This window comes from Lithobates pipiens, unplaced genomic scaffold (genome assembly GCF_037356315.1).
Source record: "Lithobates pipiens isolate NorthernLeopardFrog02 unplaced genomic scaffold, aLitPip1_a1.2 Scaffold_18, whole genome shotgun sequence".
Classification (NCBI taxonomy): domain Eukaryota; kingdom Metazoa; phylum Chordata; class Amphibia; order Anura; family Ranidae; genus Lithobates; species Lithobates pipiens.
This window is the reverse complement of record NW_027507758.1, coordinates 470,590,986-470,606,898: the sequence shown is the minus strand read 5'-3', so window position 1 is coordinate 470,606,898 and position 15,913 is coordinate 470,590,986. Positions and strand designations below refer to the sequence as shown.

The 15,913-nt window shown below is 42.6% G+C and overlaps 1 protein-coding gene across 1 annotated transcript in view; it reads left to right on the top strand.

Annotated features, from left to right (window-relative positions):
- Positions 1–4,828: 4,828 nt before the first annotated feature.
- The window catches only part of FARSB (phenylalanyl-tRNA synthetase subunit beta), an 85,335-nt gene continuing 74,250 nt past the window's right edge, over positions 4,829–15,913 (top strand). Inside the window, exons 1-5 of the mRNA XM_077488305.1 lie at positions 4,829–4,955; positions 9,369–9,424; positions 11,151–11,305; positions 11,487–11,559; positions 14,496–14,611. Of these exons, the coding sequence (XP_077344431.1) occupies positions 4,898–4,955; positions 9,369–9,424; positions 11,151–11,305; positions 11,487–11,559; positions 14,496–14,611 (458 nt within the window). The 5' untranslated portion in view covers positions 4,829–4,897. The remainder of the gene's footprint in view (positions 4,956–9,368; positions 9,425–11,150; positions 11,306–11,486; positions 11,560–14,495; positions 14,612–15,913) is intronic.

The window sequence follows — 15,913 nt, the reverse complement described above, 5'->3', positions numbered from 1 at the left end:
TGGAATTATGAACCTGACAGATAGGAGGAATAAGAGGAACCCAGATTTTATTTTTCCCAAATAAAGAATTTGTAGGAAAATCTTTGTTTTTGGCAATGTTCATTCAATTTTCTAATGTTTAGGCTGATGTGTTTTTTGATGCATTTTGCAGAAATGCAGGGAATTTTTTTTAACATGAGTTCCTATGGAACATGTTCACATCAATGCATTTTTGTGCCTCTGTGTTTTTGGAAAGGGTCGGGGACTTTTTTTCCCCGCAAAATACAGCATTTTGCATGTAATAGGCTTCAATGCACCTGCCTCCGAAACGCAGGCACCGTGTTTTTACCATGATTTTGTCACAATTTGAATTTTTTTTTAGCTGTACATTCACTGTATATAACTGGACATTCAGGAACGTCCTTCAGAGGGAGAGGAAATCGTGCGCGATCCGGATGCGATTGTGTCACCCGGACACAGCGCATCTTAGATTGGCAGGAAGGCTGTGACTGGCCCTCGTCATCACGATGGCTGTGTCCAATCACAGCCATCATGTGACGTAAAGAGAGAGCCGGTTGCTAGACCATCGGCTCTCTTCTCACACGGAAGTTGTCAGTGAGGAGAGAGAGAGCGGATCGCTGCAGCCGGGCGGTGATTTTTTTACACACTGATCACCAGCCCAGTTTCCCCACACATGTCCCCACACACCTGCACCCCACATATGTCCCAGTAAAATCATATGTTTGTGATCACAGAAGCCAATTATTATACACTTAACAGGATTATTTTTTTACCAAAGACATGTAGCAGAATACATTTTGGCTTAAATGTATAACAGAATTTAGATTTTATTGGATATCTTTTCAAATAGAAACAAAATTGTGTTGCATGGCCAAATCTCATTGAAAGTGCGAGAGCTCTGAAAGCTGAAAATTGGCCTGGGCCTCTTCTGACAACCCTAGCCAGTGGTTGTCTGTGTCTGTGAGCAGAGAGCTTATTGGAATCTGGAAGCCGCTTTTAACAAAGGGGCCCCCAGATCCTGGCCTCCCCCCCATGTGAATGAGTATGGGGTACATTGTACCCCTACCCATTCACCCAAAAAAGTAATGTAGTGTGAAAAAATACAGTAGACAGTTTTTGACAAGTCTTTTATTAAAAATATCTTCTTCTTCCCTGCATCTTCTCCCTCCCGGCTTCTCCTTCTTTTTTCTCCTGTCGTCTTTGTTCAGGCATGCTGTTTTTTTAGCCGGCAATTTTTTTATATTCAGCTGTCAGCAGGGAAGCCCGCTGACAGCTAATGGTTCATCGCTTGTTAAGGACGCAGCGCCTGGCTTGCCACCCCCCTCCTTAGCAAGCAGCTATATACAGTGTAAAAACAAAAACACAGTACAATTGAGGTTGAAAAAAACGCAGAAAGAACAGCAAAAAGCACTGCAGAAACGCTCAAAAGCAACAGCGTGAATCAAGTCTAAGGTCATATTGCTTTTTTTTTTCTGCTATGAAATTTGAAGGTGCAGGACGGAAACTTTTTCTCAACCACCGGCAGATGATTCCTTGGTGGGGAAGTGCATAATTGCAACAGTTTTAATTGTTTTTATATTTTAAATAAATGGTATACACTATGAAATCCCTCTGTTTTAATCCTTCCCTGCATAGGAGTTGAATCTGAGTGCTGTGCAAGAGGAGCAGACAAGCCGCCACGCACAGCAGGAGCTGTGAAAAAAGCCTTTGTAGACCAACCTTGGTATAAGCTAAAGCGGGTCAATTGTATCTGGTGAGGCACAAACGTACATGCAGTGGATTGACACTTATCTTAGATGATTGAATATCACTTTCAGCACATTTTTAAGCACTGGCACTTTCTACAGAAGAACTTTGTTACCATGATTTACATTTAATTATATTTTTAGTTCTGTTTCCTTATGAACTTTTTCTCTTATGAAATGTATGAATCTAAGCACTGGCACCTTTTTAGTCACTAGCAAGAGATTTGTTTTGACTTTGTGCAGTTTTTGTGGCTTTTGCGTTACTTTCATTATCTGCAGTTTGTAGAAACGCACTACAGCCCATTTAACTTGGTTTGCTATGGTACACGTTCACACCTATGCCTTTTGCAGCCGGTGCGTTTTTGGAAAGGGTCAGGGACTTTTTTCCCACGTTTTGCGTGTAATAGTCTTCAATGGAGGCACACAAGAAACGCAAGTGTTGTGCTTGTGATGTGAGTTTTGATGCGTTTTGTGGTTGTTGTTTTTTTCCCCTTTAAAAACACCTGTATATAGCTGGTTGCTAAGGAGCGGGCTGTGTCCTTAACAACTGATGAGTCATCAGCTGTCAGCAGGATTCCCCACTAACAGCTGACTGTAAAAAAAGAAAAGAATTGCCTGCAAAAAAAAAAAAAAAAACATTAACAAAACGTTATGGGATCCCCCTAGGTCCATACCAGGCTCTTCAGGTTTCGTCACAAGGGGTGGGTTCTCTGGGTGACATCACTGGATGGCCACACAGACAGTGGAAGTCAACACAACGGAAACACCCAGCGTCAGAGGAAAACTACTTTTTTTTATTTTTAGCGGCAGCGAGGAAGAACCTATCAATGGAGGGAGAAAGAAAAAAAATCTGGAGGGAAAAGAAACCATCGGAGGAAGAAAACAGCCTAGGGAGAAGAAAGACATATTGGAGCTACGACATTCTTTATTTTTAAAACCAGCTCTTGTTTTTTGTAACACTACACTGCTTTTTTGGTGAATGGGTAGGGGTACAATGTACCCCATACTCATTCACATGGGGGAGATCTGGAATTAGGGGCCCCCCTTTCTTAAAGGGGTCTTCCAGATTTCAATAAGCCCCCTACAACCACCACCCAGTGTTGTTGGGAATTGGCCCTTGAACCCATCAACACCGGCCCACCCAAAGCACTCCCCATGTTGAGGGCATGCGGTCTGGTATGGGGTGGGAGGCTGCTCACTTCTCCCCACCCTTTCCTGACCTGCATGCTCGGATAAGGGTCTAGTGTGGATTTTTGGGGGGACCCCAGGGAATTTTTTTTCCCCAAATCTAACTCCCCCACTACCCAATGTACTCACCCCCATTCCTAGACACTTACCTGACTTACGGGGGCATGGCTTACCGCTGCGGAATGTGTCTATGGCTGTATCCAGAGCAAAGAGGGGCAGACAGCACTGAGGCCTGATTCACACCTATGCATTTTTAGTGCTTTTTGCAGATTTGCACTAAAAATGTGTTCCATAGGAAACCATGTTAAATGGACTGTAGTGCCAATATACAAAATGCAAAAAGCACTAAAAACGTATAGGTGTGAATCAGGCCTGACAGGGGACTGAAATGAGGAGGATCGGGATTGCTCTGTGCAACTAAATTGCGCAAAGCAGATAAAAATAACATCTTTTTTCAATTCAAGTTCAATACAAAATAAAATAAATTACTTTTTTTTTATCATTTTATTTGATTATCCTGCTACATCAATGACACTTATAATCAGAACAATAAAGGAGTTATGATGTCAGGCTGATGTCACACAATTGTGATCAAAATTGCTATCAGCCCACTCAAATTGGTTCTAAATGCTGAAGGTTGTTTACCTTAAAGTGGTGTTGCCACCAAAAAAACCCCAAAGAAAATAGCTGAAAATTCATAAAAAATAATAACTGGAAATGTATTATTTTTTTACTCACTTCTAAATGCCTGTTGCTAGGGGGTCCCTCGTAGTCTGCCTTCTTCAATGCCCGGGCTGGTGACATCACTTCCCCACGTGTCCCAGATGACTGTGCAGGGTATCACGGCGGCCCTCGCGCATGCATAGTGGGTGCCCGGCTGTGAAGCCACAGCCGGGCACCCATAGTAAGAATGCCTGTGCCACGAGCAGAGCGGGGAATGAGGGGGTTCTTCCTAATTCCCCCACATCGCTGGACCCCGGGACAGGTAATGGTCCGATTATTAAAAGTCAGCAGCTGCAGTATTTGTAGCTGCTGACTTTTAATTTTTTTTAGGGGGCACCCCACTTTAATGCAAAAAAAAAAGTTAAAGAGACAAAAAGGTAGAAAAAAAATGGAATGCTAAAAATTTGCATTCTGATGTCTGAGGCTTTTTATAGTATTTTACAAACAAAAAGCTTACAAACTAAGGCCCCTAACTCTTATACATACACATACTAGGAGCCAATTTAAATAGGATCCAATTAACCTACCAACATGTCTTTGGAGTGTGGGAGGAACCCAAGCAGGCACAGGGAGCACATGCAAACTCCATGCAGATAATGACTGATAGTTCAAACCAGGGAACCCAGTGCTGCCAAGGCAGAAATACTAACCACCAAGCCAGCATGTTACTAGAATTGCACATTTCTCCTCCCTAGGTGTCTACTACCATCAATCTATAACCAGACAAAGCCTGTTCTTTTCTCCTCTGTCTGTGCAATTTCTTATAGGACTACAGAACAGCAGTCTCCCTAAAGAACTGCACACCCACATGGCATCACACCAGACACTCCCTCCCTCTAAACCAATCGCGTGTCTCAAGCCTGTCTTGCGTTCCAAGTCTCGAAATGAAATTTCAGCTCATCCATTGGTTGATATTTTCAAGCTCTGATTGGACGACGGAAAAAGGCCCCGCTTCTACAGCAATAAACGTGATGCAATACATAGTAAGAAGTCTGTGATGCCTTCGTTATTGCCGGACACAAGTCTCCAGAAAACTTGGAATAGATAAGCTTTTTTTTCCCAACATGATTTCATAGAAAAATAAAGATTAAAATAACGAATGTGTATTGGTTTTTTACACGAAGCTATTAGCACTATAGTACTCGTTAGTTTGGATTCAGGCGGCATGGGCACCCCGGCATGTGAGGACTGAATGCCTCGTAGTTGTGGGGTCCTCAGGGTGCCGGTGTCCCAGCTGAAGCATGCCGACTGTCAGTGTGAAGAGAGACTTGCTGTACAAGGCCCTGGGCCGCTCCTATAGTAAGTGTCCGCACAGAGAACATGAGACGATCATGTCAGGAAGGGTGAGCGTGGGGCTCAGAAGCTGCCCATGGAAGCTGACACTCACTTCCAGGACAGAGAAGATAAGTCTATTACAGTGGCTCTACAAGGGAAACATCTCTTACTTTACCGTATTCCCTGGGTACAAATGCGCCAGTATCACCCTGAGCCCTTACCTGGTCCAGTGTATCACCTACCCCCTCCCCCATTTACTTACCTGAGTCCTCACTTGGTCCAGTGTTTGTATCAATCGCCCCCTCCCCCATTTACTTACCTGAGTCCTCAGTTGGTCCAGTGTTTGTATCACCCACCCCTCCCCCATTTACTTACCTGAGTCCTCACTTGGTCCAGTGTTTATCACTCTCCTCACCCCCCCCCCCATTTACTTACCTGAGTCCTCACTTGGTCCAGTGTTTATCACTCTCCTCACCCCCCCCCATTTACTTACCTGAGTCCTCACTTGGTCCAGTGTTTGTATCACTCTCCTCACCCCCCCCCCCCCCATATTTATTTACTCACTTGGTCCAGTGTTGTACCCATCTGCCCCAGCTTTCTCCAACAGGACAGAGGCAGCAGTGGGAGCTATTGGCTGTCAATCAAATCTTTTGAGCAGAGAGTTGGGACATGGTTGAGCAGTGCTGTGAATGTCAATGGTGGCACACAGCCCAGCACCGAATTGAGGCCACAGGTGTGTCATCATAGGAAGCGGCTTCCTATGGTGGCATATGAAGACATAGAATGAAGTGCCAGTGGGGGACCCCAGAAGAAACGAATTGGGGGGTCAGGGGGGAAGAGAGACAGGTCCCCCTATGCCAGGGATATCATCTTATAGCCTAGGCCAGGGATATGCAATTAGTGGACCTCCAGCAGTTGCAAAACTACAAGTCCCATCATGCCTCTGCCTCTGGGTGTCATGCTTGTGGCTGTCAGAGTCTTGCTATGCCTTGTGGGATTTGTAGTTCTGCAACAGCTAGAGGTCCGCTAATTGCATAGCCCTGGCCTAGGCCATCTTCAGGTAGAGCTACAATTCTGAGCAAACAAGCAGGACAAAACTCTGGATAGCCACACACTGGAAAAAGACTTGAAATCCCACCTTTAATTGAAACAACGTGGGTCACATCAAAACAATATAAAAAAATCCACAGCAAAAGCAATAACAGGGTACTGGAAAAACTGACACGTTTCGCACCGCAATCAGTGCTTACTCATGAGTAAGCACTGATTGCGGTGCGAAACGCGCCAGTTTCCTGTACCCTGTTATTCCTTTTGCTGTGGATTTTTTGATATTGTTTTGATGTGACCCACGTTGTTTCAATTAAAGGTGGGATTTCAAGTCTTTTTCCAGTGTGCGGCTATCCAGAGTTTTTTCCTGCTTGTTTGCTCAGTGTGTGTGTAATGGTCGGCACCTGAGGCTCATCAATAGGAGACAGAGCTTCAGTCCTCGAGGATTACCTTGGAGCGGTGGTTCATTCCTTTCTATCAAGAGCTACAATTCTCTTTAAGATCCTCAGAGAGTTCTTTGCCATGAGGTGCCATGTTGAACTTCCAGTGACCAGTATGAGAGAGTGAGAGCGATAACACCAAATTTAACACACCTGCTCCCCATTCACACCTGAGACTGAGACCTTGTAACACTAACGAGCCACTGGGAAGGGAAAATGGCTAATTGGGCCCAGTTTGGACATTTTCACTTAGGGGTGTACTCACTTTTGTTGCCAGTGGTTTAGACATTAATGGCTGTGTGTTGAGTTATTTTGAGGGCACAGCACATTTACACTGTTATACAAGCTGTACACTCACTACTTTACATTGTAGCAAAGTGTAATTTCTTCAGTGTTGTCACATGAAAAGATATAATAAAATATTTACAATAATATGAGGAGGTGTACACACTTTTGTGAGATACTGTATATTTGAATTGGATGTTTCTTTTAACCATATAACATGTGAATCGGCAGCCTTGTCAATGCAGTTGGTTCACACATGTGTGGGGCGGCCACGGGACTCCCAAGCTACAACCACAGCCACATATATGTAAACAGTGCCTAAAAGCAATCCTATCGGCTAATTAGCCACTGGATTGCATTTACAAGTGGCGGGCAGGGATGTCCCATCCTGTTGCCTTCCATGGGCATTCCAGGATCTTCCATCCCACTGGGAGACCCAAGTGTGTAGCTGGCGGTTACGCTAGCTGACAATAGAGCCTGTTGGGGAATGGATTGGCCCTGATCATCACTATGGTCAGAGAAACCAGAAGCAAAAAGTATTTTGTTACTTCTGGCTTCACCGCTGGTATTATATCAAGATCAGTATGATCCAATGCTTAAGGGCAGAGGAGAGATCTGGGGTCTAACAATAAAAGTGATAAAAACATAAAGGGACAGTGTAAAAATAAAATAATTAAAAATAGTTTTTAAAGTGCCCCTATCCCCTGTGCAAACATGCATGCCGGTCCCACATCAGCACGTAAAGAGTAAACATGAGGTATAATGGCAAATGTCTGAGAGCAGTAATTCTAGCACCAGAGCTCCTGTGTAAATATAAAGTGGTAACCTGTAAAGGCTTTTACAGCGTCACCAATGGATACAAGTATTACATAATTTGTCGCTGTTGCATGGGCGCGCACAATTTTAAAGCGCAACATGTTTGATATCTATTTACACAGTGTAACATCATCATTTTATATTTTACCAAACAAGTGGGTATTATTTTGTGTTTTTGTGCATTAAAGTGTATTTTTCCAAAGAAATTGCATTTGAAAAACTGCTGTGCAAATATTGTGTGACATAAAAAAAATTGCAACACCTGCCACTTTATTCTGTAGGGCCTCTGCTTAAAATAAATAAATAAATATATATATATATATATATATATATATATATATATATATATATATAATGTTTGGCAGTTTTAACCTCCTTAGCAGTATGATCATTTCGGATTTTAGGTGCTGAAAGCGGTACCATTATTTTGCATGGAAATTTGGCGTTTTATATTGTAGGCCTGTAATTCTTAGAAATAATTCACTTAAATCCATCCAAACCAGAGTCAAATAGACATCCCAAGTATAATAAAATTTGAAATATGTAATATATATATATATATATATATATATATATATATATATATATATATATATATATATATATATATATATATATATATATATAATAACTATAAATATAACTAATAATAATTATTCAATAATGTAATCAAATCAAAAACACTGAAATGTGCTGAGTTGCAGAATCGTCACTGTCATTACTTTTAGTGTTTGATGAGGTATTTCCCCACTAATTACTATTGCTCAATTCTGCAAGTGATTTTAATTTATTATCGCGGTTTTCTAGCTGGTCTATAACCACTTTTTATGTAAACTGAAATTTTTTGGTTGCTATGGACAATCTCCAGTTTCCTGGCATAAAGAACAGTATTTATAATATAAAACTGCATGCAGGGCATTGGACAAACCACTAGGGACAAAAGGGACATGTAATTATTTGATACAGTACTGTAATCTGTAAGATTACAGTATACTGTATCTATACTGTGTTTTTTACTTTTTGAATTTGGTGCAGAACTCAGTTTCTGTGCGTCACAACGCTCGCAGGGAACGGTGCTTCGCACTGTCACAGATTGAGTGAGACACGACGGCTCGCTGATCACAGTGGGGAGACATCGCTGGATCCAGGGGACAAGGTAAGTAACCCCTACATGGATCCAGCGATGGGATCCCGAGGGAATACCGCTTATGGTAATGAAATTTCACCCGAGCCAGACTCGGGAATACCGCCAGGGAGGCTAAGCAATTTTCTAGTAAAAATACAGTTTTTTACATGTAAACAAAAAGGGGGAAAAAAATAGACCTGGTCTGGAAGTGGATATTTACCTTCATAATTCTATTGTACTGTGTTTAATTTCTTTTCATCTTCAAGCTGCCAGCTATTATTATTGACACCAAGCAACCCTTGGTGACATTCAGCCTCCCCTCACACTCTTCACATCCTAAGATTGACAGGATAAGGCCACTGAGGTAATGTGCTTACATAGTTCACATTCAGTCTTTGGTTCTGGTATTGGTGATGAGCATTCACTCCAGACAGGCTATGGTGTCATATACTGACTGACTACTTTGTGACTGCAGACTTGAATTTATAGTGCTGTAAATGAAAGGTAAGTACGCAAATCTATATATAGAATGTGCAAGGGTGTTCCTTTCACTTGCCTGCATAGATGGATGGATGTAATTTTCTTTGTTTACCACAGCAGTGTTTTTCTACTTTTAAATAATTGAATTTCATATTTCAGCTCTCTGGCCAGATTGTAATAAAGCTAACCGAACAATCAAGTTATCATTTTAGAAAATTCCTTTTTTGTGTTTTTCTTTAACAGCTGATGAAGAGTTTGATGAGCTCTGCTTTGAGTTTGGCCTGGAATTAGATGAAATTGTAAGTATTAGTTTGCACATGTTTATAATGATGGCTTTGTATTTTTGGTAAGAATATCCTAAAATGTAGGTTTTTCTCTTAAAGTAGACCTTCAGTCGTTTTTTTCATCTTTCCATCTATGAAATATTCTGCCCTTGTTGTTTTAACTTTGGATATTAAAACATTTTTTTCTGCCAGTAAATAACTTATACAACCCACTTCCTGTTTCTTGTCTGGTCATTAGCCTAGGCTTTTGACATCATGTGCAGCACATAAGAGGGCCAATGAGATATGCAGAGCTGAAGGTGTGCCTCTGTGTGCCTGTGTAAATCCAGGAAGTGAACAGGTAGCAGCTTCAGCTGCCCACAGTTAAAATGGATGCATCCAGACTCAGTGAAGGGAGATTTTTGCAGCATATTTGGCAAGTACAATATCACAGTATATATCAAATATGCAAAGTGGTTGGAGGGAAGCTTCAGAATGGCAAAGATGTTTTTATTACAAATTATGTGAGCAGACTTTCTCAGACTGCAGTTCCTCTTTAATGTAAATATTGGAAAACATAGCTTTAGAAATGATGAGGCATCTTTTGCACAGATGTACGCTTTACCACCCTCTAAAAAGGGATCCATGGTTGATTGCTTTTCAGGCGATGGTGGTCAGTGATTTTACAGGCATTTAAAAGATAACGCTGCTGCTTCCTGCACGCCTGTTTGATCAATCCCTGGTGGAAATGTCACATTGAACTTCCATGCTTCAACTGCTATAGTTGTATTTGGTATGCAGTTGCTGCACAGCCCCAAGGACTTCAGTGGGCAAATTTGACAGGTGGTGCGACCTGTCAGATTTGTAATGCCGAGGTAAAGTTATGCCACTGCGAAGCATAGCATATGTACTTACCTCTGTAAATTTGCCTGTTTTTAAGCCCCGCGGCCGCTGGTGTAAACTTAGCTTAACAGAACAAGAACTTCTTTTTTTTCTCTCTCGCAAACCTTGTGATTTACATTCTTTTTCTTCCGTTGCCAACTTTATTCTTTTTGTACACACCTTACACACTACTACTGATGCTAGATCATCCTTACGTCTTGTGTAAAGCTATAATTTTAGACTATACTGCATCTTTCGCTTTAGACAGGGATCTCATTTCTGGTGCATCAGTGCAAAATCCTCTTTGCAGCACTATGGAAAATGTGCTCACTGCATATTTCTAAAATAAAGTCAATGAGACATGTAACATAGGAAAAGTGAAAATAATTTATTAACCACTTCGTGCCCGCTCAATTGTGGATGGACATCTGCAATGTGGCTCCGTTATCCAGACTGGGCATCATATGATGTCCAGCACGATAAGCCGCAATCGCTTGCCTGCCAGGGCACACAGCAGGGTGATCAGCAGTGCTGTGTGTTACTCTGATCGTGCTAAAGAGCCTATGATGTAGGCTCTTTACCACGTGATCAGCTATGACCAATCACAGCGGGAACTAGGAAGTGCCACTAATCTGCTTTCCTTGTTTTGTGCTGACAGGGAGAGCCGATCTCCAAATGTTGATGTGATTTTCTGTGAAGAAATTCAGTTACTTTTCCCTGATGACTAATGCCAAGGTTCACTTTAAAGGACAACTTTAAAATGGAAAACATTGGCAGTCTGAAAAAGTGGTGACCATTGCATTTGTACAATAATTCTGTTTAATAAATATGCTTTGAAATTGCAAAAAGTAATGTTGATGCGATTTAATTACTGTTTCAGACATCGGAGAAAGAGATCATCAGTAAAGAAAAAGGGGGTGGAAAAGCTGATGGAGCATCGGATGTTATTCTCTTTAAGATTGACGTACCTGCCAACCGCTATGATCTCTTATGTCTTGAAGGCCTGGTGCGTGGGCTGCAGGTCTTCAAAGAAAGGTAATATTGGTGTTGTGCACTTAGATGTAGGAAACAAGTAGCCTTTCTAAATGCAAGAGCAGTCCTGACTGCTGGTGTCATATATGGACTAATACTCAAGTGTTACAGCAGTAAACAGTTCCCAGTTTATGTGCATACGTTTGTTAATGTTGCTATTTTTAATTTTTTTTACCTTTTACAGGATAGATGCACCTAGATATAAAAGGATCACACCAGCTGATGACCAACTACAAAGACTTTTTGTTACACAGGAGGTGAGGTTAACATCTAATTTTAAATAACTATGCACTTTTCGTAATGGTTTAATAAACTAAGCCGAAGCTCCCTTGCCTGTATGCCTTTGTTCAGACCTTAGGGATCTCTATGACTTGAATTGTTTATCAACAGTGGAAATTAAATTGTATCAAAGGAGTGGGGATCTATATAAAGCACGGGTGCTCAACCTTTAGAGGTGCTTACATGATTTGGTAACCAGTCAGGGGCTCCAATGAACTGTGGGGATTTACCCCCCCCCCCCCCCCCAAACTGCAAATGTAAAGGAGCCCTTATTGTTTTGAGCCCCCTGTAAGGCTGCTTTCACGCTGATGTGTGGCAGTTCACCAGCACCACAAGTGCAGGGCAGTGTACCTGCAAGTTAGCTGCACTGAGCCATAGACTTGTATTGAATCTTGTGTATGTGGTGCACTTTCAGAAAGCACACCAAAACTCCTGCAGGATATAATAGAAGTCTATGATCTGCTGGTGTACTGCGCTGCACCTGTGGATTAGTGTGAAAGCAGCCAAATAACCCCCTTCTCTTTTATTTTTACATTTTTAATTTTTTTAAGTACTAATATGCCCATTGCAGAAGCACAGTTTATGTGATTTTTCAATACAGTGACCTTTTCCTCTTTTAGCTTCTGCTGACATCGCTCTCCAGGCTGTGCGAAAGGTCCCAGGCGAAGTGAACTTGGTATCACTCTGCCTGGGACAGGAGCCAGTGCTACAAAGGAAGAATTTGCTTATGCGGCTACCTCCTTCCTCCGCAGCTGGTGTCGGAACCCTGATGCTCTGGGATGGCGGGTCAGTAACCCGTTGATTGAGATCTGGGCTTGCCGACCCACCATCCCAGAACATGGAAATGTCAAATACCATTATTTTGAGTATGCACACCCAGCTCTAGCCACTTGCTTACTGGGCACTTAAACCCCCCTCAGTCCCAGACCAATTTTCAGCTTTCAGCGCTGATGCACTTTGAGTGACAATTGCGCGGGCATACAACACTGTACCCAAATGAAATTTTTATCATTTTTTTTCCCACAAATAGAGCTTTCTTTTGGTGGTATTTAGTTACAGCTCGGAGTTTTATTTTTTGCTAAACAAACAAAAAAAGATGCAAAAAAAAAAAAAAAAAAAATCATGTTTTAATAGTTTGTTATAAAATTTTGCAAACGGGTCATTTTTCTCCTTCATTGAAGTGCGCTGATTAGGCGGCACTGATAGGCTGCATTGGTGGGCACTGATGGGCTGCATTGGTGGGCACTGATGGGCTGCATTGGTGGGCACTGATGGGCTGCATTGGTGGGCACTGATGGGCTGCACTGGTGGGCACTGATAGGCATAGTTAAGGCGGCACTAATAGGCACAGATAAGGCGGCACCGATGGGCACAGATAAGGCGGCACTGATGGGCAAAGATGGGCACAGATAAGATGGCACGGATGGGTGGCACGGATAAGTGGCACGGATGGGTGGCACGGATGGGCACTGATAGGTACCACAGATAGATGGGACTGATGGGCACTGATAGGTGGCACTGATAGGTGGCTCTGATAGGTGGCACTGCTGGGCACTGATGGGCGGCACTGCTGGGCACTGATGGGCGGCACTGGGGTGCAGCACCTTTGAGGCAGATTGGGTGGCACTGTGGGTGGCACTGTGGGGTGGCACTGTGGGTGGCACTGTGGGTGGCACTGTGGGCACTGACGGGGGGCACTTACTTTTTCTTTTATTTTACTTCAGGATGGCACTGCGGGAGGCAGGTGGGCACAGGCAGGTGGCAGGTGGTCCCTTGTATTGATGGCCGTGATCGGGACTGATGTCCCGATCACGGCCGCCGGTGATCGGCTTTTTTTTTCTCTCCTCGCGCTGTCAGCGCGAGGAGGAATAATAGCCGATTACCGGCTCCGTTCTATCACATGATCAGCTGTCATTGGCTGACAGCTGATCACGTGATAAGGGGTCGGGATCGACCCCTTACACGGATCGGTGATCAGGCGAGTCTCACGGACTCGCCGATCACAGAGCGCGCCGCGCGCGCCCCTCAGGGGGCGCGCAGGCCGCTCGTAACCAGGACGACGTCAATAGACGTAGTCCTGGAAATGTAGGTCCGCGCTAATGCCGTCATTTGGCAATAGCGCGGATCTGAAGTGGTTAAAGGATAATCGGCGAAAAGCACCAGTTAGCCCATCTTTGCTATTTTCTGTTTTTATCTTTGCCATACTCTAATTGTGGTCTATACATTAATATAACATTCCCTTTGGCTTGTTTGTGAACATTTTGTTTTCTTCTGATAAAAAAAAAAGCGATATATTGTGCAAAAAGTACAAACATTTGAGGTACAGACTCCATATAGAAACCACACAAGTAATGGTTTTACATATCACAATATTTTCCCAGATTTTCAGAGTCTAGACATTGTACCAGCATATACATTTTACTTGTAAAATCAGCATAACATATGTGAACAAAACAAACATAAGAAAACAAAAAAACAACTTATGTACTGTGCACTATCCTCCAAACAGTTATCCTGTAGTAAAGATGACTTTCAGGGTAGCATCTTAATAAACAGCCTACTTCACACTCAGACCCTCTAAAGCTATAAGATGGTTCACATTTGCCTTTTCTTTTACATTTAAAACAACCTGGTAAGAATAAGTTGTGGTGGTGTCACCCCAGGTTCTCTAGACACTCCTGCCAGATTTTTGTAAATTATTTTTTTTGGATGCATTCTATGTTGAAATGTGGTAAAGTTTTGCTGTTGACTGCACAAGTAGATGCATCTGTACAGTGTTCGGCTCAATATACAGTTTCAGTTTTTCTTTAATTTCACTTAAGTTCAAAAAATGGTATTGGGTAAATATAACCTAATTTAATGGTTATTTAAAAACTCCAGTATATTAAAGTCTTATGTTTTATGTGTGGATTAGACTGCTGCAGTACGTCCCTATGCAGTGGCTGCTGTGCTTCGCAACATAACCTTCACCCAGGACCGATATGAGAACTTCATTGATCTGCAAGAAAAACTTCACCAGAACATATGCAGGTAGTTTGCTTTTTCCCTTCCTTTCCTCTTTCTCATTAAGATGGATGTAAATATCACAGCAACGCCCTATACAGGCTGAATATTGTGAAAATCTTATGTTGTTTTGTGTAATCTTAAACAAAGGATACAATCGCCTTTTGTAACGGGTTACATGTTACACTCATATTCAGGTTGTAAAATGAGTTCCCATTTTGATAGCAAGCAGGGGATCTTCTCCACCCACTTGCTGCCATAATCTAAAGTTTTCTATGAATGGGAAAATGACAAGTCCCGACAACCTTTGCGGCTGTCGGCTTGTAGCTTTTAATGAACTACCAGGGTGCTGTTGATCGCTCTAGGTAGCTCGTTGAGCTTCTTGTCAGAGTGTAACTGCCTGTCTATATCAGATTTATCAACAGGCAGATACACAGACCGTGGCATTACAGGTCTCTAACAAAACAGTAATAAATGCATGTTTTTTACCTGCAAAACAATGTGCATTTATTATTATTATATTTTTTTTGTAAAGGTGAACCTATCTTTTAACAGATGCTTGTTTTTAAATAGTTCTCTGCTAATAACATAGTCGTGTCACCTCCTTCTATCGGTTACAAATACGTGTTTACTGCTTAAAGCGGAGGTCCACCCTAAAGTGGACCTTCCGCTCATTGGAATCCTCCCCCCCCTCCGGCGCCACAATTGGCACCTTTCAGGGGGGAGGGGGTACAGGTACCTGTACAGTACAGGTATCTGCACCCACTTCCGGGATAGCTCTCTGCGGAAAGGGGCGTCGATTACGCCCCTTTCCGAAAGTCCCCCGCTGCCTGCTGGGAAACACACAGATCCCAGAGGCAGCGGGTCCATCCTTATTGCGCAGCGCGACTCGCGCATGCGCAGTAGGGAACCGGGAAATGAAGCCGAAAGGCTCCACTTCCTGATTCCCATACCCAAGATGGCGGCGGCAGCACCCGAGAGACGATCGAGAGATCGGCTTCGGGTGCTGACATCGCGGGCACGCTGGACAGGTAAGTGTCACTATTTTAAAAGTCAGCAGCTGCAGTATTTGTAGCTGCTGGCTTTTAAAAAAAAAAAAAAAAAAAAAACGCGGACTCCCGCTTTAAAGTATACAGTATGTGAGCCTTTACCTTGTAAAACAACCTATTCAGTTTTAAATAGAAATACAAGACAAAACGTGTGCATATACAGTACATCTGGAAAGTATTCCCTTTTTCCACATTTTGTTATCTTACAGCCTTATTCCAAAATAGATTTAATTCATGAGTTTCCTCAAAATTCTACAAACAATAGTCCATAATGACAACA